The 26,890-nt window shown below is 41.1% G+C and overlaps 2 protein-coding genes across 3 annotated transcripts in view; one reads left to right on the top strand and one right to left on the bottom strand.

Moving 5' to 3' along the window:
- RABGAP1 (RAB GTPase activating protein 1) overlaps positions 1-6,504 on the top strand; it is a 66,695-nt gene extending 60,191 nt beyond the window's left edge. The window contains exons 22-26 of the mRNA XM_032200031.1: positions 2,965-3,069; positions 3,544-3,627; positions 4,392-4,463; positions 5,005-5,202; positions 5,994-6,504. Coding sequence (XP_032055922.1) covers positions 2,965-3,069; positions 3,544-3,627; positions 4,392-4,463; positions 5,005-5,202; positions 5,994-6,116 — 582 coding nt within the window. The 3' untranslated portion in view covers positions 6,117-6,504. The remainder of the gene's footprint in view (positions 1-2,964; positions 3,070-3,543; positions 3,628-4,391; positions 4,464-5,004; positions 5,203-5,993) is intronic.
- An 11,671-nt stretch (positions 6,505-18,175) lies between these two features.
- The window catches only part of STRBP (spermatid perinuclear RNA binding protein), a 67,409-nt gene continuing 58,694 nt past the window's right edge, over positions 18,176-26,890 (bottom strand). Inside the window, exon 19 of one of the 2 annotated variants that reach the window (XR_004254047.1) lies at positions 18,176-25,216. The gene's annotated coding sequence lies outside the window, so the exon portion shown is untranslated. The remainder of the gene's footprint in view (positions 25,217-26,890) is intronic. The other variant, XR_004254048.1, reaches the window with a different exon arrangement.

The raw sequence follows: 26,890 nt of genomic DNA, 5'->3' as shown, positions 1-26,890 counted from the left end.
CCTCTCATTGAAGGTATCATAGAATGTTTTCACACTTAGTACATTTGCATTTTCTGTTCACAGGACTGATAAATCCTATTCTTTGTTCCTTACGGAATTTATCTTCACTCATGTCTTGCCTTCCGGCTTAGGGATTGCCTTTATGTTTATTTCTGAGACTACTGGGCTACTTGCAGTCCTGTCAGGTCCATAGGCTGAGCAGGTGCAGGTTTTCACATTACATGGTGTGGGGGGGCATGTTTACAGGGTATCTGATACGCTGCAGAATGTGGTGGTATTGATTTGGATGGGATAGGATTCTTTCCTCCTCCATGTTTCTCGTGCAGAACGGTGATATGTAGACCTGTGTCAGATATCCACAAGCAATAGGACTGCTGACTGAAATACTGATTGCTCTGAAAAGCATTCAGTGTAATCTGAGGAAGAAGGCAGGTTCTAAACCTGTACTTGAGTAATTACTTTCTGCTGTATGTATATTGAAAGAAAGTATGGCAGGAGCCAAGTCTTTGAATTGTTACAAAAAATAATAGCATGTATTCTGTTTTCCTTCAACTGGTATTTTCATGTGTATGATCTCACAGGAGATGGGCTTTTCTAAAGTAGCTAATAAATTTGAAAGTCTGAGTCTGTCTGGCTCTTAGATACCTCAGGCAACTCTGAGAAAGTTACTGTGGTTTGGTTTTGGCTTGTTGAAATCCGCCCATGAAATCTGCCCACTCACTGTCAGTGGTTGTTTCCCATATCAGTAGAGCTCTCAGGAGGAAGCTTCAGGTTTGCTTTGTTGTAGGTTTTGGGTTTTTTTAAGCTTGCTCTCCCATTCCCTTCTTTACATAGTCATATCTGGGAGAGTTTATCAGGTTATGTTTTTTTACAAGACATGCAGAGGCAGCAAGATACTGGCATTGTAGTGCACGTAGTAGGCTAGAACACATTTGGTCTATCTGCTTAGAGACATGAAGAGTTCACGTACTTGGTGTTTGGCATTTTCGTTCTGTACTGAGATAAGTACAGAAAAAAAAAAGGAAAATAACTTTCAAAAATCATATAGTGCAGGAGCTGACGGGCTTTAAAGCATTTCAACTTACCTGCTGCAGAGAACATTAAGGTTTCTCACAGTCTCCTGGAAACTTGGTGTTAGAAAAATATTCATAGTAAATGTTGACGCTAATGGATGAATGTTGCTCTTAATGAGGTTTGTTTTGTGACTTTCAGGTTTGTTACATCTACTGCTCTATAATGTTAAATGTGGAATCATAGAAGTATGTTCCATACAGGGTTTTCAGAAAGCATTGCTATGTCCTCTTCCTATTACCTATGCTTTTTTACTTCATTAAAGATAGCTCATAGAAGGCTACACAGACTGCCCAGTAGTTGCACTCAGAGGGTGAACTGTGGCAAATAAAATGTACTGAAGAAGCTTTTTGTATCTGTTTTTAGCAGTTGTTTGTGGCTGCTTCAGTACATGTAACCCAGTTATGCTTTTATATTGATTTGTTGAAGTGGAGAGCTACGAGAGGAACAAAATTAAGCATAATCTTTGAGATACCTCAGTGGATATATAACAGTGATGCCTTCAAAGATAGTAAACGATTGGTAGCATTCAGGTTATCCCCCAGGAGGAGATAGGTAGGTTTGATCCCACTTTAGGACCCTGATTAATTCTTCTAATTGGAACCTGAAATGGTAAGTTTCATTCTACTAGCCAGATGTCCTGAAAGAAAAGTACCAAAGGACATTGTTTAACACACCTTTTCTAATACCTTCATGGTGTGTCTGAAATCTTGCAGCCTAAAAGATCAAAGCAAAGCATTTGGGAATATGAGAATTTCCTTAATAACCTTTGCACTAGACCAGCAAATAGGCTTCATTTTTCTGCTGTTGCTAGACTCTCACCATCCCAGTTATCTTTAACTTTAAAACAGCCTTAAAAACCATGTATAATGAAAGGATATTCTCTTTGCCTTTGCCATCTGTTTTAAAGGATCAGCAGGACTTTAAGGGACTAAAATTCGCTTTCTGATTTTCTTCCTTTGAAAGGAAATGGTACAGCTACTCTCTGAACATTTTATATATCAGTTGAGTTATTGATCTATTTTTATGTAGAATTCGTACACCTGTTGGGAAGTACTGGGCTGCCGTGTATAAGACTGGAAAAAGATGTCTTACTTTGCAGAGGTATTTTTGCGTGACTTATGAAGAGCACAAGATTTTTCAGCTCTACAGCTTTATTACAAAAAAAGTTAAAAAATAAAAAATGTATGCTTTCTGGTGGGACGTCTCTTTTCTTAAAAGAGAGGAGTCTGACATTTATTTTTGCAGATAAATTTTTTCATGCATTTTCTGGGTGACATTAAAGTGGTATCAAATCCATTGGTAGGCGTCAGAGAGGTGTGTCTTTAATGTTATAGAGACATTTTTCATGAATTCTGTTTGCATTACAAGTTTGGATGCTTGCAAATTGAACTTAGGTCTAAGCTGATTATAGTTGTTTATTGATCTTGCACATTATGAGCTGTTTTGTACCTTTCATTGTCTTCAAAATGTATTGGTCAGCTTCCAGCTTGGATGAGAAAACAAAGCTTAATTCTGTAATTGGATTTCTTTGGAGCAAGCCCTACTCCAGTTTTGCTAAAAATAATCACTCAATTCAGGAGAGGCTTTTGGGGTGATGGAGTATAGTGGTGTACTCTGTTAATTATAATTTATTGTTGCTTTGCCATTGTAGATGGTACTTTTTCAGAAAAATAATTACAATTAAATGTTTATTTATTTATGATGAAAATAAAACAACACCACAATAATCCAGCTATTGTTATTAGTAACAATGAACAGACTTTTATTAATAAGAATTAAAAGACTGTTTTCTTGGTTGTGCCCTAATGGAGCCTCCGCCCATGGCTGCCTCACAGCATCAGCACAGCAAGAAAGCATCTCTTTAGTGCTGTAAACTTCTCTGTGTTTCAGGCGGAGGAGAAGGCAGATGCTCTGAATAAGGAACTGCTAATGACCAAGCAGAAGCTGATTGATGCAGAAGAAGAAAAGCGGCGCTTAGAAGAAGAATCAGCTCAGGTTAGGGGCATTTCTGTCATTTTCACATTTCTGTGCAGTACAGAGAGAGAGGGAAAAAAAAGTGACAAGCGTGGGCAGAGCGTAATGTTCGAAGTCATGTTTGTGCCTCTTCTGTAGTGTAAAGGACGTCAGCAAAGCAGAATTCTTTGCTTTCCTGTCAGGTGCTTCATAGAGTAGTGAATTTTTAACTTGAATTTGCGAAGGCGCAGACTGTGCCAGAGATTGCTGCACAGAGAGGCAGCATAGGACTTCACCTGTCAGTACATTTAATACTTTCTTCTCTAAAATAGTTATTTTTCTAGCAATGAGAGCCACCAAAGTCCAGCTTTTCCATGTTCCCATGTAGGTGAGGTAGACCCTTGTTCCCTATAGAGTACTGCCCTGTGCAAAAAGTATTGAGGTTAAGGAGAAGGAGAAAATACCAACCATTTATTTTTTCAGTTTGTCACAAACCTTTTACCTTTTTTCCTACAGCTGAAGGAAATGTGTCGTAGGGAACTAGATAAAGCAGAGTCAGAGATCAAAAAGAACAGCTCTATTATTGGTGACTACAAACAGGTAAGCACAATTTAAAGATTATGTGTTTGGCAATCTAATCCCAAGACTTTCTCATGAACATTAGGAGACTTCTTTGCCATGCATTCAAGGAGATGTTTTATCTATTTTAAGCAGGAAACTTGCTCTTGCTTTGTGTTTATTTTGCTGAGATAGTGATAGCCAGTTCTGTTTACCCCTGACATAGGTATTTGTAGATCACCAGTCACCACTGCCTCGGTGACAGCCTAACATTGTTCAAGTTGGCTCTCATATATCAAAGTTGTACCTTATTATAAAAGCTCTCCAATCTTCACTTCTTCAATCAGGTGGTAATTGCAGTTAAGAAGAAAAAAAAGATGTCTTTTTTTCTTTTCAAAGGTTTTGCTTTAGAATTCAAGCACCTGATCATCAGGTATCAGGGGAGTGAATTCGTGCATCTTTTTGTTTTTTTAGACTTTTTCTTTGTACTGTTTTTGGGTCTTGGCTGGTGCCTTTTGTCCCAAAGACAGTAAGAAGAGCCATGCTTTTCCTAATCTTTTTGGATTCCTTTGGCAAGGCCAAACAGAAGGCCAATAACTTATGTTGAAATTGCACCTTTTCCTATAGGCATAGGAGAATATGTATAGAATGAGACAACTTAATGTAGTATCCCAATTTTCCGGATTTTTCTCGGAGCCTTCAAACAATCCATATTAACATTCTTGTAGCACTTACCTGTGCTTTAGCATTCATCTTGGAGAAAACGTACATTTATAAATGATCTGGTAACATAATTTTGCTTTCAGATTTGTTCTCAGCTGAGTGAGCGACTGGAAAAGCAACAAACAGCAAATAAAGCTGAAATTGAGAAAATACGGGTAAGAGACCAGATAGAACCACAGTCTGCATTGTTTAAATCTTTTAGCCAAATCATAAACAGAAAGCATATAATTTGTCATTACTAAAATGATGGTTGAAAGAGCATTCATTGTTGACTTACAGTTTTGGAAATAAGATTATGAGGGGGAGATCTTGGAGGAGGGATGGACAGCTGTCATCTTTCTCCAATGCTGTATTGGTTACATTTTCATGCTGTGCAGTAATAAATGTTAATTGTTCCGAGGGGTCTTTTTTTAAAATTTAATTTTATTTATTTTTTATTGGAGGAGATTGCTCTGGCTATCTTTTCCAGAGCCCACTATCTTAGCCAGTTTTACCAAAAATACAGGAGTGTTTGTACAGCCCACAGATCTGGGCATGGCTGGAACCTACTTGGCTGTGCTCCCTGGTAGTTAAGAGTTTGCAGGCCATTGGTGGTCCCTTGCATTGTGCTGCTCTGCCAGAGCAGAGGCAGGAAAAGGCTGTGATAATATCGTCAGTGCTTCAGTACAAGCATTCACAATCAGGTATTTACTTTAGCAAAAAGTGGATGACTGTGAACATTGCCGGGAGTTCTTCAATAAAGAAGGCCGTGTGAAGGTTGCTAGTTCAGCCAAGGATGGTTCAGATGAGGACACAGATGAGGAGAAGGAAACGCTGAAAAACCAGCTGAGGGAGATGGAGCTTGAGCTGGCCCAGACCAAATTGCAGCTTGTGGAAGCAGAATGTAAAATACAGGTAATACTTTGGGGGTTCATTCTGTAGTGTGTATGGTGTGTCTGCATTCCTGGAAAAGTGTGTTTGTTGTAGAGGGGTTGGAATAGATCCTCTTGGTTGAAACTGTAACCTGCTGTTTCCTGTATGGCTTATTTAACCAAACATTGTCTGAAACCTGGTGTATGCAGATAAAATAATTGAAATTGCATGAACTGTATTTACCAGCTACCACAACTTCCAGACATTTGCCTAGCTGCAGTGCAGTACTTACTGACTGACCTTCTGCAACTTCTTGGATGAAATCCAAGTTCTGACAAATTACTGAACCATGCATTTCTTTATCTCACAATGTTAAATGAAGAGCTAATGTGACAAATGCTAGACATATTTCTTAAAACATGACTGAAAAGCACTCCAGGTATTTGAGGTACTAGTGTAAAATATGACAATGTTGTTCTTTTAGCCTAAAACTGGTATGTTAGTGCTTCTTCACAGAAACTTAAAAATTAGTCTGTAGGAACGTCCACTTTTTGTGGGAACACCTCCTTCTCAGATAGAAAGAATTAATGGATTTACATGTACTAAAGAAGGCTGCATGTTTCACTGTGGGCAATGACAAATGCTTGTTTTGCTTTTCAAAGCTTTTTTTTTTTTTTTTAATCTGGTTATATTACTTCTAATTTATGTAAGACTCGTTCAGCTTCTACAGTAGCCAAGAGATTGTAGATGTCCTATAGCCTTCTAAGTTTAACTCCTGTAGCTTTGTGTTGTGAATGCATACCAAATTAAAGAAATTACTCTTCTGTTTGCAGGATTTGGAACACCATTTGGGTCTGGCATTGAATGAAGTACAAGCTGCAAAGAAAACATGGTTCAACAGAACAATAAGCTCTATAAAAACAGTGACTGGAGTCCAAGGAAAAGAGACTTGTTGAAAAGCAGTTTGGTCAAACACACCTTCTTAACACAACACCTTTTGTTGCCTTCCTTGGCCAGATGTTTAATTCTGTGACATGAGAGGACCAGAATGTAAATACAATAGAAACACAGCATGTCAGGATTTCAATAGGTCAGTGATAAAAAAAGATGGAAACACAAAAACGGCTTTATTGCTAGACACGGGATCTTCATACTACTGATATTTAACAGGTGATGTAGCTAGATTGAAGCTCTTCAGAGAAACACTCCATTCTGCGGTCTGGCTGGAGGCTTTTCACAGACTAGGTACGAGAACTTACCAAACCCTAATCGTTAAGTTTACATATGATAGGTTTTTTTACAGTTATAATCTTTTTTAATATTTTATTTGAAAGGAAAAGTGTCACTAACAAAGTTTAAAAAAAAAAAAAGAAAAAAAAAAAGAAAAAAAAAAGAAAAAGAAAAAAGATAACTTTAACAAGAACTACATCAGTGCCAGAAAGCAGTCCCCAGAGGTAGGATATGGAGAGTAGGAGGTGACATGTTTTGCTTTATGAATGGGGATGATGATTTCAGCATTCCTGTCGGAGCAACCCCACTTTAGTTTAGTTAGATGCAGCATCCATCTCTCTGTGTTTGGCATTTCTTTCTGTTACTAATCAATTCTATGCAACTCTGTTTTTTTTTTTTTGTTTTTTTTTTTGGCATGGACTGCCAAACAAATTCACAACCTGAGGTTGGGAGCCTTGTCTAAGTGCTAGACAAGAATAATCGGAATTCTTGGCAAATTTCCGTTTCACTTCTGTGTCATATTGTTTGATCCACATATCAACAGCGTTAAAATCCCCAACACCAGAACTGCTAATAAGTACTAGTTATGTGGATGGTCTGACAATTAAGTCTTTTTGTTTGTTCTTTTTGTCCATTTTTGTTTTGTTTTAGTTGTTTTGTTGTTGTTGATGTTTTGTTTTGTTTTTAACTGGCTGTAGCAGGCCTTCTGTGAAGCTCTGAGAAAGCTTCCAGGATTTAGTTTTGCACATAGGTATGAATGGGACAAAGAAACAATAAACTGAGATATATATGAGGCAAAAATCACTGCGTGAGTGTAGCTGCGAGCATCTATAGCTGTCCAACTGGCTTCCCTGTTAACATGTTCAGAGGTTGTGTAGGTCATTTTCCACGCTCGATGCAGTTGCACTAATAGGTGCTAAACGTGCTTGGATTTCTTATTCTTTGGATTGTCTTGAGTTCTCACCAGAAAGCTGTAGAATGGAGTTTGCACCTTGTAATTTTTTTTTAATTTATAATGGTTTGTGTTATGCTGAAGTATCTATTGCATCAGTGGATAAATTTTGTGTGCAGTGTGAGTATAAGCTGGTAACAATAAGAGGCACTGGTTTGTATATAAAGATATTTGGTTTATTTTGTATTTCTACCTTTTTCTTGTTTACTGTACTAATGCTAGCTAATGTACTCTGTAACTACAGAATAGAACATGCTATGTCCAAGCTTTTTTCCTTAACTGCATACATTATCTCTATTGTTTAATACCAAAACAAAACAAAACCTGTAACTCCATCAATATTAGATGCGTGGACATTGTGGTAGCATAGTTGCAGTGTGTATACTTTATGAATTGAAATATAAACTAGTAAAATTGTATAACTACTTTGTTGTTTCATTTCATTTTAACAGGAAATTCATTAAATATTTTGCAATATGAAACCAATTTTCTTCTTAAAATAGAAGCATTAGGATCTGCAAGATTCTGTAAGACCAAAACTATATTCATGCTGCAAAGGGCTTTGCTAAAAAGGACTGCATGTTCTTCATGTTGCCAACACTGCTTTATATAATAAAATCTAGGTTTTGCTTAGAAAAAAGAAACTGCAAAAATGACCTTGTGCAGCTTGAGGCTTGTGACTCAGTATTTCTCAAATATGTCCAATTTAGAACGCTTTTTTCCATGACCCTCCAAATTCTGCTTGGATCTGCAAAATAAATGTAGCCTAGCTCTGCTTATCATCAGGAACATAAATTCTGTGGGGTCAAGTGTTGTTCACGTCATCTTCACTAGGATCTTCTAGTCATAGCTGAATGTAGGGTTTAGCAGTGCAACCGGATGAATGCACTAATTGGGTCACAGTGCAGATCAGGCTCCCCTAACTGCATGTGTTCTGCAGAGATAACAAGGAGTAAAAATGTATTTTTGTCACCAAAATGACTAAAGGTGACTCTGAAAGCAGCCCTACTCTGGGAAGCTGTTATCACACTGTCATTTTTCTAACCATACTTTGCTGTAAGAGAATGGTATTATAAGGCTGCGTGTAGTCTTTGCTGCTTTGTCTTTCACAGACTGGTATCCCTTGGCAATTTCAGCTCTGCAGTTTCTCAGTAATTACACCTTTTCGAGAAAGTTTGAAGGCAAATAGGTGAAAGATGGGGAAGAAGAAACAACCAAAGACCAAAGGAATTAATCCATTTGCCTTTCCCAAGGGGAATGGTAAATAGTATAGCTTCCTTTCCTCCAAAAATTAGGTACTTAAAGGAGGGGAAAAGTTGCTTTATTCCACTAAGTAAACATAACCTAAAAACTTCATGCAGCATATATTCCTTTTAGTATGGCCATGGAATGTGGATTTTGATGCTCAGAAATGAATGTTACCAGTATATTTCACATCTGACTCCATCTAAAATATTCACAACTAATTAAGAAAATTGGATCCTCCATTGAGAGGCATATCTTCTGAATCTTAGTTACATGTGAAATACAAGGAAACAGGTCATTTTGAAGATGAGGAAGATGAATTTACAGATATTTGAAACTATGTATTAGCAAGGTTAAAAAAAAACACATTGTGTCAAAGCTGCTATAAGCTTTGTATTTACAGGCATGTAAGCAAAGAATGAATGTATTAGTTAGCATTTTTGGCATTAATAAGATGTCTAGTTATCTCCTGGTAGTTAATTATCTTTCTATTCACATATGCCTCTCAGCTGGCTTTGTGCACAAAACTGAAAATAAGTGCCACTTTTTTAAAAGAGTTTGGTGTGGCCCAGGCTCCAGATTTGCATGTTCTGTGCTGCGTCATTGTGTTCCTAGGGTTCTGTAGCGTTGGTAGCTCCAGTGTTACGATCTCCTTTCTGTTGCAGATCTTCTGCTTCTTGGCTGTGCAGGGTCTTCAGATGGAAGTGAATATTCTAGATCTATCAAAATCTTTACCTTTAAGTGTTGCTGGTAAGCCTTCTTGAAATTTATATAACCATCTCCTTGACTTTTTTTAGCTGCCCTTCTTATCCATGGCAGTGATATAAAGTTCCTGTTATCAAGAGGAGGATTTCACTCCATCTGTTCAACAGCTTGGCTCGTGTTCATCCAACCTAACTTTAGACTCTTCACGGAGGTGCCTCACTTAAGAGCTTAATCGGCCTGGGTTGCTCGGCAGTCCCTGGACATGCCGGCCCGCGTGCTGCGCTATGACTGAGTGAGGAGGCTAATGGCAACCAGCTGCATGAAGGCTCTGCTTAAATCAAAAAATAATAATGAAAATAAGGCATTGTGTACACAGCAAGAATTGCTTTCTAGTTTAGATCCCCGCCCTCCGCCTTATTTTTTCTTACTGTGCATTATCTTTCCTAACCCTAACACTATCCCTAAGGGCAATGAAAGACTGTACAAAAACCTTTAGAGTTTTACTAGAATTTACAGCTACGTGTCCAAAATGACTTTGAGGAATGAGAATTTGATTTGGCTGCATTTTCTGCATGCTAATGAAATAAAGTGTAATCCCATGCTGAAGGACTGTTCTGAGGATAATCCAGGCACTCAGCTGCAGTCCAGTCACAGAGATGGTGGGAAAGCATGGACTAGGTATGACTATGTTTTAAGAAAGCATCTTTAATATTTGTAGCGTTTAAAGTCGTGTTCTACAATGGCGTAAGGTCTTGCTGAACACGGGCTAAGCGGAACCGAGTTCACTTTGGAGCCTCACACATGGCTGAGGGAGGGGCAGTGAGAGCCCGGGGCCGCCGCCCCCTCAGGGGCACTCCCGGTTCCCGCCTGAGGAGGGGGGCGTGTCCCGCGTGTGGCAGAGCGGCCTCTGATAGGCCGCTTGCTGATTGGCGGCAGGAGCAACCTATGGGAGACGGCAGCTCGTGAGGCAGGTGCTAAGGCGTCGCCCACAGGGCTCCCGCTCCGCCGCCATTTTGTGAGCTGCGGGGCTGTGGTGAGTGAGGCGCGGCGGGCGCTGTGGGGCAGGGCCTCGGGTGGTCGCGCTTCAGAGGAAAAGCGTGCTGAACGTGGCAGGGCATTAATGGCTGTTGTGGAAAAGACACGTATGTACACGTATTTTCTAACTTACATGGCATTTATATTGCGTTGTCCTCTGTAGGCCCCCTGGGTTGAGGAAGGGGTTGGGACTTCGTGTGGTGCGGGATCAGCACCTGCTGTTGCAGGGGGTTGTTTTTATGTCATTTTGTCACAGTTGCAGTTAGGTTTGTTCTTCTCTTGTGCCAGCTTTGCTGAGAGGTGAACTGAGGCCTCCTAACGTGACAAGCTTTGAACTAGCACTTGAGAACTGGCAAAGCGCCGTGTGCTCAAACCGTTTGGTTCGTGATGTTATGAGCAGTGCCATTGTGCCCACGATGAGAACCCAGGGAAGTCGCTGGCTGCTGCGCAGGGTGAGGCAGATCCTGGTCTCCTCCACCCTTTGTGGGCTCTGCTGAGTGTCAGCTGTGTTCTGAGGCTGGAGGTAAAGAAAGCTGGAATAAGAAAAAAGCCCTACCCCTGTAAATCGTAGAATCACTGAGACAATGGTTGTACAGGTGTGTAAAAGGAAGCTATTTCTATGCAGAAATTAATTTTTTACAGGTAAAAAATCAATAGCCTGTGTGTTTTCACATCTAATGCATACAGATGCATTTCTATAGGGTACAAGCTGCTGTAAATAGAACTTTTCTTGTTTCTAATCCTGAGGTAATGGGAGGCGAATATGATTTATCAGATCTTCTGAGAACTGCAGAAGCAGTTTGTTAAGCAATTCTTTGAAATTATTTTTGTTTTTAATTGAGTAATTATATTATGAGATTTGGCCCAAATTGGCATAGATGAAATTATTGCAGATGGTACTGTAAAAATTCTGGACCCTGCAAGACTTCTAAAGAGCAATGTTAAATAACAAGATTCTTAACAGAAATGATCTTTGTTAAATGATCTTTTAATGCTTAATTAAAAGTTTGCCATACTTGCAGGGAGCTAAAATCTATTTCAATAAAATTCAGCAATTAGGCAATTCAAGCAATGGAACTATAAAAGACAGGATCTGTCAGGATGCCAAACAGCATCCAGCCAGAGATGCAGATTTCAAGATAATATTTATCTTGGTGCTGTCTTGTCCTTACTACGCGTATTATTCAGTCTGCTTGGCATATCATATTAATTCTGGATATCAGAGAAGAGTTGAAGAAGGAAAACCGTGGCCTGATGTTTATTTGTTATGGAATCAATTCGTTAGTCTGCAGCAGCAGAGACAGTTTTAATGTGTGCTTAGGCTCTTCTCAAAGGCTCAAATCATTAGGTCTGGAGTTTTCCAAGGAATCTGAGGACAGTAGGTGCCCAGCGTTAGCAAAAGCCTCTGTGTGAACCCTCATTTCCTTTTAGCAAATCCAAAATCTACAATCTGTGAGATAACCAGGGGGTATTTACAAGACTAGGACATTCCATGTTAGTGTCCTGTGAGTTTCTGTTCTGAAAGCTGTGTTGTTATAGCCTTGTATGAAAAAGATCTGCTAGGATGGAGTGTGATTAAATTTAAGTATGTATGAAGTAAATCTGTGAGATGTATTTGTAGTACATCTTAGACTTGGCTTAGCGTACTGATAAGTTTTTCTGCTGCTCTCTTGCTTTAAGAGTACTGCTTTAGATATGAGGCAGAGCATACTAGAGCAACATTTTATCATGTTACAGTGAAAAAAAAAGAATATGATTAAAAAAATCAGCTTAATTAAAACGTTAAGACAAAAGTATTTTTTAATCAGCTTTAGTGATGAGTTAGTTCGTGTGATGTGACCTAAGTTGTTTGTTTGCTCTACTGTGATCCTGCCACATGGGCCTTCCATGTGCAGGTAACTCTGTACGTGGCTGTCTCCAGAGGTGGTAAGTAGAGTATCGGCTGGTTTATAGAAATGAGCACACTGTTTTCGTTCCAAGGTTGCAGAGTTTCTCCTAATCAACAGCTCATAAGACAAATGTCTTGATTTGTAGCAAGGTTCTGTAGTGCTTCAGGTAGAATCACAGCCGCTGCGGACTCTCAAGACGCCAGAAGGTGCAGAAGTGATGAAATTTGCAGCCTGCCAGATAGGAAGCAGAAGCCCTCATGCAGAGTGCGCAGTTAGCGTAAAACCATGAATACATCAAAGTTGTGTGTTTAAACTCCCTGCTGTGAGCATCTGTTAATGCACAGAGTTGTCTGTGATCCAGGGTAAGGGGGGGCCTCAGAGCCACACTGATAAATGAACTTTGGGAGGTGACACTGGAATGATTCCTGATGAGGTTTTCTGATCTGTTGTGTGACCAGTTGATCTCATATAGGGAAAAGAAAATTCTGCAGATTTCACTCAGCTTCTGTGCATGAGAAAAGGCAGTAAAATACTTGCTGAGATGAGGCTGAGAGCTGTGTTTGCTATCAGCTTTCACAGTGTGAAAGTTTTTTATCAGTTCTTTTAGAATACTGTAGAAACCCATTGTGGTTTTGGCACAGTTCTTGGCTGACAAGAAAAGAGGGAAGTGACTTAATGCCTTCTGTGCCCTGAAGGCTTGTACTAGTTTAAAGAAGTTGTTTTATGGTAATTTAATAACAATGCACCAGATCAAATGGGTAGGGAAGAGGAGAAGAATGAAGGCTTTAACAGAGTAGTGTGTGTCTGAGCTCTCCACCGGCCCGGGACGTAGTAGGGCTGCTGCATAATCCCACTGAGAATCACTTGTGGAACACGATCTTGTCTAGCACAGAGGGGAAGGGACAGTGTTCCTAAGAGGTGATGACTGTGCATCTCCTTAAAGTGCTTTTTGCATGGTACGGTGAAAACCCCAGCATGCCAGAGGGGCTATGGAAGCCCGTGCCAGACTTCTGTGAATTATGAATGAGATGGCTGCTGCTAGTACAGGCATGAACAGCAAACTGTAGAGCTCCTGGGTGCCGTCAGTCTCAGCAGCACAGTAAAAGACTGAGTTTAGAGTCAGGTAGCTGCTCAGCAGCCTGCTCTGAGCTCATTTCAATGTCTTTAGATGTCGCAGGTACTGCTGGTGCACATGGGTAGGGCAGAGTGAGAAGGCCAGTGGTGAGTAGCATAACTGGGAAGCTGCAAATCTTGTCCAAGTCTTTACTCATTTGTTCCCAGGGAGATCTGTTTAACATGTTTGAATTTAACTTGTTCGTCATCTTTCACCTGAACACTGCTTTGTTTTCCTAGTCTGAGTGTGCGCTAGTCTGGCCTGTTTTGTTGTTCTGTAAGTTTTGCGGGGAGGATATTGTCTTTCCTTCAGGTGTTTAATTTGTACTTTGTTCCAGTAATGAAACAAAGCAGTTGTAGTCCCAGACAGCCCTGAGTAACCCTTGTGCCCTTCGTGAACATAGCAAGCAAGGTGAGAGAATAAATAGAGCGTAAAATATCTTGAGATAGCTTCTCGGACATGCAGCCCAGCCTTGGCGGACTGGTTCCACTGGGCTTCTGTCAGTGTTCTAACAGATGCCTCCTTTAAGGAGCTCAGCTGTATGCAGAGAAAAATTAGTGAAGGAAAGATTGGTATAATGGCAAAGAAGTTGTGATGCTCAGCTTTCTGTACGGTTAGAGGTACGAGGGAGAGATTTTATTTATTTTATTTTATTACATTGTGGTATCACTGGTGTGGTTTGTTGACTTCTGTGCCTTCTGTCTCTGGGTACGAAGCTGTTGTGTAGGAGCAATCACTCGTCAGCCAGGCACAGTGCCGACAGGGCTCTGCTTTCGCTCTTCCTGAGATTAATTGCCCTGAATGAGAGCTGGCAGGTGGAGCTGAGGCTTGCAGACTGCCTCCTGGCTTTCTCTGAAGCACCTTTCCTCTTAGACCACATAGAAATGAAGCCCTCAAAGTCACTTTGGACCAGGCTACTCGTCTGGGGTTTTAAACATTTCAAACTTTCAACCTTTTTAAATCTGGTTAAGAAACCAGCATAAGAAAGGTTTTTTGAATAACTGTCTTAACAGTAAATGTAACTAACAGTAGATGGAGAAAGCTCTCTTCATACTTACCTGGTCACTGGGACTGGGTCTCACCTTTGTCTTTCGGAGTTGTTTATTCATTGCTGAAACTGAGGCACCCACAGATCTCTGCAGTCCCCAGGCTGCAGGCTATGTATCTTCAGCATTTAACAGCATCTTTCATTAAAACAGGGATAACTGACCTGCATTTTGCAGCTGATAGCCCCGTCCCCAGGCTCTTTGTGCTGCATGCAGTGATTCTGCTACACCAAGCCCTGCAGTGTCACCATGTAGGAGTTTGGAACTGCTTTGGAGGGCAACATAATTTGATTTGCTTGAGCTGTAGTTTGTCTTCTGCTGTAATCAGAATTGCCTAGTTTAAAAAAAATCCTTTTGGAATAACTTCTAATGAGCAGGGGGCTGAATGTGCTCTTCCTGCGAGCAGGAAATCCTATCTTTGGTGTGTGTCAGCACCTAAGGAAGGGGCACTAGAGGGAAGTGTGAGTTGCGCTAGGGTGTGTGACCCTTTTTGGGGATCCAGAGGCCTCTTCAGGTTTTTGCTCTGTGTTCGTATCTGGAACAAGGGAGGGCCTTTTTGTACTGCTGTGACAGGAGTACACGCAGGTTTTTTGTACCTTTACAAATCTGCTGGAATGTATACCCCAAAATGGGGATGAATTCAGGGCCCTGAAAATGTTAGCAGCTCCAGTTTCTTTCAGTGGAGTACCAAGGATTGGGTTGACAAAAGGCAAAGATAATTTACAGCTTGGCAAGAGGGAAAGAGCTCTTTCTAGCTGACTTGCTGGAACTCAATCTGCAGCAGAGGACCAAAGTCAGCATTAAGTGGTGAGCAATTAAGCGAGGTGACATTTCTCATCTCGCAGCAGGGGTGCTGTTCAGAAAGAATTGGTGCTAGGTTGGCAGGGGGGACAGGCATGGTGAAGGAATTACTGTTGTGATTTATTGACAGCTAGCCCCGTGAGGATGGGTGGTACTCGAGTAAGCCTCAAATTCTGGTTGGGAGCTGTGCAGTGGTGAGGGAGATTGCGTGGCACTGGGGAGGGCAGGGGCTCGGTGGTGGGCCGGATGCAGAGTGCTAAAGTTGTGTGTTGGATGACATTTTGAGGACTACATCGGCATCCAGCGGGTAGCTCCGTGGTCGGGCTTCTTACCGGCTCCCTGCAGAACAAAACAGGTTGCTCCCATGCTTACATCTGCAGCGGGTGACACGTGGGGGCTGTAACCAAGCTGCCCATCTCTGCTGGCAAGGTGTGGCTCAGACTGCTGGCTTCGGAAGTTTTCAGAGACCTGAACGCTGAACCAAGAGCCTTCTGATCTTTTGTCAAGGAAACCTGGCAACATGAGTTGTGTCTAGCAGCCTTGTGGGAGGTATCTGTGAGCCTGGGGAAGGCAGACATCCTTATTTGAGGCACTATCAAGATCTCTACTTCACTCTGCATTAACTGCTTTTCCTTACCATTTTCCAGTTCTTTTGAAACAGACCAGCATTAGAGGAGACCACCGTGAGGGATGGTTTAGTGGCTGCTGTACACAGGCTGCGAGCGTGCTCTTGAGTAAATAGGAGCCACTGGCATCCCCGCTGCCTGGGACAAAAATTTGCAGCTGGGACCTGTTCTGTATTCATGAGGAAAGGGAACTGATGCCTAGATAAATCAAACTGCATCAATAAGTTAAGAGGCAGTAGGACACGGAATGTGCATTATTTGGTGTTGTGTGCTTATTGCACAGTGAGACTAGAGCTGGTTCTCTGCATTTTGGGGCAGGTTTAGAGATGCATCAGGCCATGTGGAAGCGACAAGCTGGGTTGCTAGTTACATGGACATCAGTCAATAAATCATTTATTCAGCTTTGTTTGTATCAAATACAGTTCTTCAAGGTGATGCTGATTGCAGCAAGAGAAACCGGGCTTCCTGCCCATTAAGAAGCTGGTTCCTGCCGCATGGTCCCTTCGGTGCTGTGCCTGCAAGGGATGAGGCTGGTGCAGTCCAGCGACTGTGGGCTGCTGAAGAGTTCCCTGCCTGCCTTTAGCCCCAGGCTGGTGGCACTGGGTGTTGGCGTGGTAAAGACATTGCGTTACCCAGAGAGAAAGCAGACAGACTTGGGTGCTCGTTTGTGGTTCCTTTTGGTTGTTTGGCGGGGAGTAGGTGGAGCAGTGTTGTGTCCATGGGGCCACGATGAGCAGCCTCCTGTTCTACGCAAGGCTCCATGCAGCTGCCTCGACAAGTTCAGGTTAGCTACAGCAGGACAGGGAACATCTGTCGGCGACCTCAGGCAGTTTCACAGGGAGGAAGGGTGGCGTGCTAGCCTCCCTTATTGATCTGGAACCAAATCATACTGTCTCCTGCGTGCCACTCTCCTGCCTACCCCTTGTTCCATTCCTCTGAGGCCACAGCTATCCGCCAGCTCCTGGAGCGGGCCCAGGGCATTTCTGTAGCTGGCACTGAACAGCACTTGTCAGGCTATGGCTGAAGAGCTGTCAGCCTTCCTGGCACCTCTGCGATGCTAATCCTGAGGTAGCTTTCTGAATGACCTCTCGGTAAGCCAGGCAGCATGTACAGAGGCACGGTATGATGTCAGTGTATAGGGTAAAGCGGCCTCTGTTTCAGCCAAGTGTTAATGGTGTTTTCTTAAATGGCTAAGGCCAGTTCTTTATGGCTCTTACTTGCTAAATATTTGATGCAGCTCTGCATTTTTAAAAGGAAACATGGTTTAGTCAGTTTTGGCACAGAGGTCCCTCAGTAGCTCTTATGTGCACAACTGACTTGTTTGCCTCACAACAGCAGACTCAGCTGGCTGCCCACTGTGTTGTTGAGTACAGAAGTCACACACCACATCTTACTCCCAGTGCCATACATGCTAAGCTGTGGGTTTCCACAATTCTCATGTTTAAGAGCGCTCTCAACTATAGTCAGCTCACAGTGGTTTTAAAACCTTCCTCGAGGTTGAACTCCTCTGAATTTGATTAATGAGCTCTGCACTTAGACTTGAAAAGCTGAATTAAAGACCATGAAAAGACTTTGAAGGAAAGGTAAGGCCATCTGGTAAAACACCTTCTCTATCTTGGTTTCTAGACTAAAAGCGTGTTCTCTAACTGCAGACACCTGGACATACACATGTTCAGTAAAGCCTGCTGTGGGATTCAGCCTCAAGCAAACAGGCACACAGTTCTCCCTCTGCCCTCAGGGCCTTCAGTGGCTGTGGACAGGGAAGTGGCTTGGGTTTGCTCCAGACCTCAGAGGGCAAACCAGGACCATGAGAATTGAATGTTCTAGGAAATGCAGTGAAGGGATAGCAACAAGAATAGAAGTTATAGAAAGAACTTAACTCGTTCTTCGTTTGTGTAATTTATATTTTAAGAAAATAAGCATCCCACTATCCCACTTTACCAATTAACTACATGCTAGAAAATGAATGTTTTTATTCTGAAGTACAGCTTGCTTTCCTGGCTAGTCTCATCACAGCCTTTCCTGAGCTTTTGTTACTGCTGCCACTGGCTAACACCAGGCGGTGTTTCTGTGCAGCAGCCCTTCACGTCAGTGTGTGTGTCAGACATTAGTCCTGCATGCTTTATTCACCTCTGTGACGGAAGGCATTCCGCTCGGTACAGGCGGTGTAAATGTGCTTTACGTTTCCATCTCCATGACACAGCTCTGCTAACAATCGCCTCTGATCAGACCGCAGCCTTGGAAGCCTGTCTTAGCCTCCTGCCTAAAGCAGAATGGACTTCTGTGGTTTGGCTCCCCAGGCTTCAGAAAAACCTTAAAGCCAATTTCCTCGCTGAAGACAAAAAGAATAATTAAAAAAAGAGTCATAAGGACATAATTCCCATTTACAGAGATAAGCCTTTATTGTGTGCTATTGGAAGCAAATGGGACATGGTTATGGTTTTATATACAGAGAAGTCCGTAGCATTGGGTTACAATCAGTGGCAAATGAATCAAGGTTACAGTGCAAATATCGGTGTTGTGTACAGTTCAGAACAGTGGCTGGCATATAAACCACAACACAGAAGCCAAATGAAGCCAAGTGTACTGGGTACAGCATCACATGAGGAAGCAACTTCATGTCCAAAGAGCATTCCATTTACTTTACATTTGTAGGCTTTTTTAGCTAGTGAGTACGTACAGCTCACTTTATTAAAAAATATTTAAGATGCCTCCTGATTTGTAAAGTATTCTGTAATTAGACCACAAGGATCTCCTGTACTTCATTTGGAAATTTATTTCTGAGTAACTTCTTTTGAGAGGGAGACTTATTAGGAAGAAGGATGGAATTGTCCACCGTATTACTTAACTTATGGAATTTGGTGATAGGATTTAAGGTTTAGATAGTTCAAAGGCCATATTTTGTATTATTCAATATCATATGTAATCTTAGTGTAAAAATAAACACTCTGTCCTCTATGGATAATTAAGTCCATCTGGTGGCTGCAGGTCAGACCTCTCTATTGGTGAAAGAGATTTATAAAAATAGTCCTTTTCTTTAATGTTTACTATGCTGACCCACAAAGGAAAAGTGAAATTCATTCAAGTCTAGAAACAGAAATACAGTACAAGTGATTTATAGAATTGCATTCCTTCCCTCTGCGAACTTGCTGAGCATGAAACACTGCCCCAAAGCACTGCCTCAGTCTTTTTCTTGTCTTGTAGGCGTAATTGTCATCAGAAAAGGAGCACTGCACTGCATTGCCAGAGCTCCTGTCTGCCTTGCAGTATGCATACTCTTAGCAGTGATCTGCCTCCAGATGATCCTTCGTTAAAAAAAAAAATAATTCTTCAGGTGGATTGGTGGTGGTAGTTTGGGTTACACAAGGGGGATATTTTAGCCCAAATTAGCAGTAATTATTTGAACAGATTAGACTGACAGTGAATGGTGGATGGAAGCTCAACTGTTTGGGGAACAAAAGGATTGTGAGATGAGTTGGACTTGGAAGACACCAACCTTTCCTCAAGGTCACCAGATTCACATCTCCTTCCCATAGATGTCCTCATTAAAGGGCAGGAGTTTTGGTGGTACAGGTTTCATGCTCAGCTTTGTCACTAAGACCTGGGTGGGACTTGAGAAAGCATACAGCCCAGCGGGGGTTGCGCTGCTGTGTTACTGCAGCACTTCTGCTGGGTGCCCCCACAGCAGCGCTGCTCTGAGAAGTGCAAGTGTCCCAGAACGCCTGGGCCAGCTGGAGGACAGGTGACATTCTGCAGTGGAAGCAGTGGTTAAGCACCAGTTGTTGGCCCCTGCAGAGGCTTGAGAGGAGAACAGAATTGCTTTGCGGAGAGCTCATCGACCTAAAAAGCTTAGTCAGTTTGATCAATAAATACTGCTCTAGGGTTAGGATCAGAAATAAGACACTGAGCTTTGGAACTGGAAGACGGCGTCAACTTCCTTTCTTTTCCGGCCGAAAGGAGACTATCTGTAAAACACTCATCCTTAAGGGCCTTTGTGTCACCTGGTTTGTAACTCAGTAAGCACATCTGGATGTACCTGTCTCTTTTTTTCAGGGAAGAATAGGTGTATGACTGGACAAAGGTTCGAGGCTTTTTTCTGGTTTTTGTTTTGATTTTTTTTGTGTATTTAAAAAACAAAAACAAAAACAAAAAAAAAATCTGTTTGGTGTTCTGTTATCCCTGAAGGCATGTTTACCCACTCTTAAATTATGCAGCATTGCCCAGAGAATGGCTCTGTATAGTAGAATATGCTCTCAGCATTACAGCCTCCATTTTCATCCAGTACATTTCCATGCAATACGCGTTACTGGAAAACTACACTTGTCTTATCCTGTTACTTTGAGCAGGGAAGCAGGGATACTAGTTTGAAAACACAAGAAATAATCTGTATGGTAGAGTTGTTTCATCATTAAATTTATATCACTGCTAATTTTCCAAAAGCTGACTAATTTTCCAATAGCTATTCTGCTTTGAGTAGTATCACTTTGCAACTGCTTATAAACAGCCCTTTGTGGAAATAACGAGGGAATAATACTTGCTTCTACACTGACCACATTTTACTTTGTTACAGGATGATCTTGCAGAACTCTAACTTATACTGGGAGTGCAGGAATACACACATTTCCATATGCATAGATCATTAAATTGTAACAGTGCCAGTAGTAAAGCAAACCTGCCAAGATGTTCTTTTCCTCTTAATTAAGCTTGATTTATATGTGCCTGTTGACTGAAGATGCAAGTTGGTGTCCACTGCTGAGATGACACAGTACCCTGAGTAACTTTGTGTTGATTATGCTTATAGAAGCTTGTGCTTTTCTAAGAACATAGAAATGAGCACAAAGAAAATAAGTACGTCAGGTTGTTTCCATGGAACACTGTTAATCGACTTATTTGCAGCAGTTTCGAAGCACAAAGCTGAAACTTACCTTCTGCTCTACTGCCTTAGAAAAATTACTGTGCTATAATTAACTCCCTTGTAGCTTAAAAGATAGAAGCAGATAGAATGTCAAAATAAGCTTTTCTGGTAAGATGAACTGATCTTGTCATAACTAGTTATGCCAGTATTAGTGACCTGAAGTATGTACATTACAACATGTAGTTGTGAGAGCAGTATCAGCTTTCCCTTGTTACCATGCTGCTCTTCTCAAAGGCAGGTTGTCTAGAATACCATGGTCATTGTATCAATAAGTTACTAGTATTCCTTTAGGGAAAACTACTAGTATTCCTTTCCCTGACAAAATTCAGTTGTATGCTTTATATACTGCATGGAGGAGTCTCCCTGTTGCGGATAGCAATGCATCAGCAAATACAATTTTAAACTACAAGAGGGTACCTTTAGATTAGATATGAAGAATGGGCTTGCAGTATCCTGGTCTAGTGGGAGGTGTCCCTGCCCACGGCAGGGGGTTGGAATTAGGTAATATTTAAGGTCCCTTCCAACTCAAACCCTTCTGTGATTCATTGGATTGCTCCTGTTCCTCTTTCTAACCTATACCTGTTTATTGAAGCAGGAAAAAAGTATTATCTGCTCCAGCAGATTTTTAGCTTGTAATATGGGTAGCTTAAATCTCTTACCTAATTTCATACAAGCTATTGAAAAAACAATACCGCTTCCTCATTGCTCTTAGTGTACTAAGGCTGCTGATTTACCACCATAGACAAACGTCCTGTTTTTTCCAGAGACTGTATTTATGGCCTTGGAAAAGGCAGTGCAGCTTTCCATGCAACTTCCTTTTCTATTTAACCGAAGACTGGAGAGGTGCACTCTACCTTCATTGTTTTCTTCTCTCTCTCTCTCTTCTGCCTCAGTCCATTCTACCAGGACCAGGTGCATTCAGCAAGCAAATGTGTGTTCAAGTAGAAGCTGTGCTACACCTTGCAAACTGCAAAGCAGCATAAGGCACCTGGAGCTTCTAGATTCAGGTAAGAGGCAGGAATGAGGCTTAAGTTCACATGCTATTTTGGACTTAAACATTAACTGCAAATCTGACACATTCCAAGCCCCCTGTACCAGTGGATAAAGGATAATTGACTACATTCCATTAATACCCTTCTAAACTACATTCAGTTAATACCTTCTAGTGCAATTTGTTCTAGTAAAGATAAGAGTCCATAGGTTTTCACAAACACACACTTCTGGCCAGTTTGAAGTTTACTTACACAACATAGAAGAGATTGTACCTTTATCTCATTGCCACAAACCTTTGAAGTTGGAAATTGGATACATTCAGTCCCAATTCGTAGTTAAAAAGTTTATATAGTCTTTAAATTCTTCAGGTTTTGTTTATCAGTGGATTATTAGTTAAACATGCAGGAGAACTCACACTGAGAAGGCTTGTCGTTGCTACAGTTTCTGTAGCCTAGCTTGATGACTTCTCTTAAAATACACTTACCCACTAAACTACCTGTGGTACAGTATAGATAACATTAGATTGTACAGAGTTAAGGCACCGAATACATGTTAAAACAACATACAACATAAGAAATTTGATTTAGAACTGCACATCTCTACTTAGCACTTTAGATCACTCAACTCCTCTTAAGTGTCAAGGTAAGCATTTAGTCTGAATGTTTTCACATAGCCACAGAACTTGGAGAAAAATATACTGAATTTAAGTCTTAAGAACTTTTTTATTAAAAAGATCACAGAACTACTTTTAGTAAGCTATTGTACTGCCTACACAGTATTAGACAGGTCTAGCAGAAAGAGCATCCTCTCTCGTAGAAAACACCAGGCTAAAGGAACAGGTCTGTATGTGTCCTACTCATGCTGTTTTATTATCTTGAGCATCAGTTGCACATAAATAACTGAATCACTCTTGTTTCTGTGAGTACAGTGGGAAACAGAGAGATGTCTTGGGGCACTAAAGAACCTACACACAGATAGGTATGGAATTAGATGAGAGAAGCTAAGCTAAGGAGACTTAACTTCAGGGGTTAAGTAATAAAGCAGCTTTGTGATGTGAATTCTCTTAATGTCAAACAATAAATTACCAGCTGAAGTGGTTAATGTTCAAAAGAAAATAGAGGTGAAAACTGCTGCCACAACCTGTAAGGGTAGGACTCCAGTGCTGAGTTTCTTCAGTGAATTGCTCTAAAATGACTGCAACAGCATTTCTACTTTACAGTAGGGCTCAGTTTCACAGCAAACCAGATCTCCTAAAACAGGAGACTGGAACCAACGAGCTGTTAGACAAGCTGTCTATATACTAAGAATAGTGGCTGCAACTATGCTATACCTTTGCATCTCTTTAAACAAGTCAGCAAAGTATCTAATTTTTCCGTAACTTCTTCCAGCAGGACACTTGAGAGGGTCTGTGTCCTGAAAATTCAAGCTCAGTTACTGGTTCTTAAGACAGTACAACTGTACGTTAACGGAACTTCTCTGTAAGTCCAGCAGAGACTTCATTTTCATTCTTTTGTTGCCAGAGAAGAGGCCCCAGTGTGATTCATGACTGAGAACAGCAGTCTAAACTTTATATTTGTGTATCTCATCATGTATCCAAAAGAATCTGCCCTGGCAGAGTTCTTGTGCTATTTCCCAGAGCCTCAGGAAGTAGGAGCCTTTTTTTTGTAAGCTGCTGATGTGACTTGGAACTCATTTGAAGGTGGAAGACATATTTTTCCCTTTATTTATTAGCAAGCAACTGACTACAGAGGATTTATCTAAAGGCACTAAGTTCTAATACAAAATGATTGTATCTTAGCCTACAGAGCAAAGGATGCAGAGGGAAACTTGGAATTTTGTCTAAGGCTCAAATATTATAATGTTGTGCTAGCTCTTAATTTACATAGTTCTGGTGAGATGTTTGGGAATCTCATCGCTAGACTGTGATGACCCATGGACTCTTGAAGTACAGATGGAGAATTAAAAACAAAGCAATGGACCCATGTGCTTCTACACTGTTTCTGTCAGAGATCAGTGACTGAAAACACAGGGACTGTCAGACTCGTTCTCTGAGGACATTGCTGGATTGGATCAAAGATAGTACATTGAAGCTGCTCACATTTATTGCTATCTTGGAATTTTAGAATTGCCGGGAGATTGGTGTCCCATAGTTGAACAGCCAAACAAGGAGATTTTTTTCTTAGAACACCTGAAAAGTCTTCGTGCCACTCCTTCATTTTCTACTTCCTATTAATACAAGAAACTTGTGGTCAGGGAAATTTCTCTTAGTAGTCCAATGGAAGGAAAAATGCACAAATAATTTTAGAACTAAGACAAACATTAAATAAATCTACTTTTTCTGCCAGAAGGCAAGTATCCTTAAAGAAGGAGTACTAGTGCCCTTTCAAGTGATCAGAGATACCAGAGTATTTCTCACAGATGTTTGCATATGAGTAAAAATAGTAGTGTCTTGGCACATTAATAAGTTTGTAGGAAAACTTGTTCCCTAAAGCTTTTCATTGGCTTATTAGAAATTCTCAACAATCTAGAAACAGCTACATAAAGATTCTGTAACTTCAGAGACTTGATTATTTACTGGAATGCTAGAGGAGATCAGAAAAGGCAGCGGGAAGCACAGCATTCACAGAAGCAAAGGTATTCAGCTCCAGTGAAACTTAGGACAGCAGGGTTTACAGCACATTAACTGGGAACCACGACAATTGCTGAATCATCTAATTAACTCACATTGGCTGCATGACAGCAAATTAGACAGATTAGGAACCACCTACCCAGGCACTAAATTGCCTTTGTGAGGGTTGGATTGTGTACTGTGTCCAAGAGAAATTGCTTGGGCAACAGAGGCCGCGTGTTACACAGTCCCTTCATGGGTATAGGCTGGCCTCCCTCCATCCGTATGGCTCAATGCCCAGGAATAAGGTCACCATGTTCCAGCTCCAGAATGCATGCGTAAAGTAGACAGCAAGCACTGGCAGAGAGAGGATACGATGGCAGGAAGCATCGTGTGCCATGCTTTCAGCTCGCCAAGTCCTTTCACAGTCATTCAACCCTGGTACTTTAATGTACAGGCTTTCAAGCAAAGGCTGGTGATGGAGTTATGTCTCAAAAGGTTTAGGCAGATTTTTGTATGGTGTTTGTATCATGTACAATTAAGACACTAGCTCAAGATAACACTTTCCTTCCAAAGTCACCTTGTTGCCTTAAACCCTTCTTTAGACAGACCATGCCTGTAGAAATTCCATGTAGCTGGCAAAGTAGAATTTAAGTTCCCTTGTCAAATATGTTATTTCTTCACAAATCACAGTTTCCTATTTGGAAAAATGACAACCATTCCAGCTGCCACTCAACCATCAGGAAGAAAAATGCTGAGGTATGGCTAGCAGTATACTGTACTTAGAGGTTTCCATCTGTGAAGACTGCTGTCCTGCACGGCCACTTCAGATACCAATCTGACAACTCAAAAGGCTGCTTGTGCATTTCTCCCTCACATGGTTCCAGAAAATCCAAACTGTTAGAAAGGGAAAGCCACTGTGTGTGATTGTGGATTTGTATGCAAGAACAGCTATATAAAAGCAAACAAAGAACAGCCTGTATTTTAATCTCGCTATTCTGTAAATAGCCTCACTTCCCTCCATGTCAACCAACCAGGCCACCCAAGCTCATATTTATACTTCCAAAGTCATTGTTAATGCCATTCATCTCTAGTCCAGGTAACACACTAAACAGGTCAGTTTTTCATTGTAAAGCTCTGGTTTCTTTTAATCCTTTAAGTGCCAGACATCATCTCCCAAAATACATACTGGCATCTGGTTAGCTAAAACTAGAATTAAGGTGGGAAGTGAATAGATACAGACTTTCCCAAGTGTCCTATTGATATGTAGTAGTTGAAAGGAACTTTTTCAGAATTCTTTTCCATGAACCAGAAATTCAAACTGTAAAATATTTTTGCTTCACATAAATGGTACTGCAGAATTGGCAAAGATAGCAGCAGCTACACAGAGCACATGGAACCAGGTTTCCACATTGACTGCTGCATATATCCAGAAAGACAAAGCTTGGTAGCCATCAAATAACAGACCTCAATTTCTCAGAAAAGGCACTTCAGACCATTCTCTTGGTGAGGTGGATTTTCAAAGGAAACCTGCAAGTGTTAGGCAAAAGAAAGCAGTTTCTAATTCTGCCTTAGCAAAACAGTGGCTGTGATGACATTGATCAAGTAGATGTTATCCAAATCACTCATCAAATAATAGCCTGGTATTTTGGTTAGGGTAATACCTGCTGGAATAGAATGCAGTCCGTAACAGTTCTATCAAATGCCAATGTATTAGGCACTTGTGGAACCTCCATGAAAGATGTTTCAGAACATGTGAATATTTTGCTCAAGTACCACCGTGAATGAGACAGTCCTAGGCACTAGGCAGTCTTAGCACCCACATTAGGGTCTTGTCACTAACTCCAAATGGCTTCAAAACCAGGATTTAGGAGTTTCAAGTACAGCATGTACTTCATGTCAGGAAATGGTGTCCTTCCTATTGCGAAGGCATGCAGCAAAGCCAAGGGGACAATTTTGGGACCTAAGTGTTTGTCTACCGAGCAAAAATATACCAAAGAAATTTAGTATCTTTTCATTGAAAAAGAGGAGAAGATCCAAGAACGTGAAAATGCCAAAAAAGCAGAAGGGCAGAATGCTTACAATTCGAAGAGTTAAAAGGGTAATGACAGAAAAATATGGAAATTCACAGTCAAAACAATGCTGATGCAAACCAATACAAATGGATAAAGCTGCCAAATCCAGGCCACAAAGAGAGATCAAAGAAGTCAGTTAAGAAGTTATTAATCAGTCCTTGAACTGGACAGATAAGCTGCTTGTCAGACTGTTATCAGTTAAACCTACAAAAGGAATACTCAAGAGAAGTTCATTATAATGTGCCTTAACATCGCCTTGAAGCATATAAAACACTGTCTTTCAGAGGAAACAGAGCAGCCTGCTGCTCCGCTATCAGGATTGCTTTGCCTTACAGGCTGAACAAATAATTGAACATTAAGTGAGCTTCAGACCAAACCCTATATTTATACCTTGAAGATAACAGCAGATGAAAATCTGCACCACCAAACAGAAAGGTCATGCTGATGGCTCATCAATTGCACCTGCAAATGTAATCAAACAGTTATGTGCTTTGGT

Source organism: Aythya fuligula, chromosome 19 (assembly GCF_009819795.1).
Source record: "Aythya fuligula isolate bAytFul2 chromosome 19, bAytFul2.pri, whole genome shotgun sequence".
NCBI classification, from domain to species: domain Eukaryota; kingdom Metazoa; phylum Chordata; class Aves; order Anseriformes; family Anatidae; genus Aythya; species Aythya fuligula.
The sequence above is the reverse complement of the archived record's forward strand: the minus strand, read 5'-3'. Positions and strand labels throughout refer to the sequence as shown.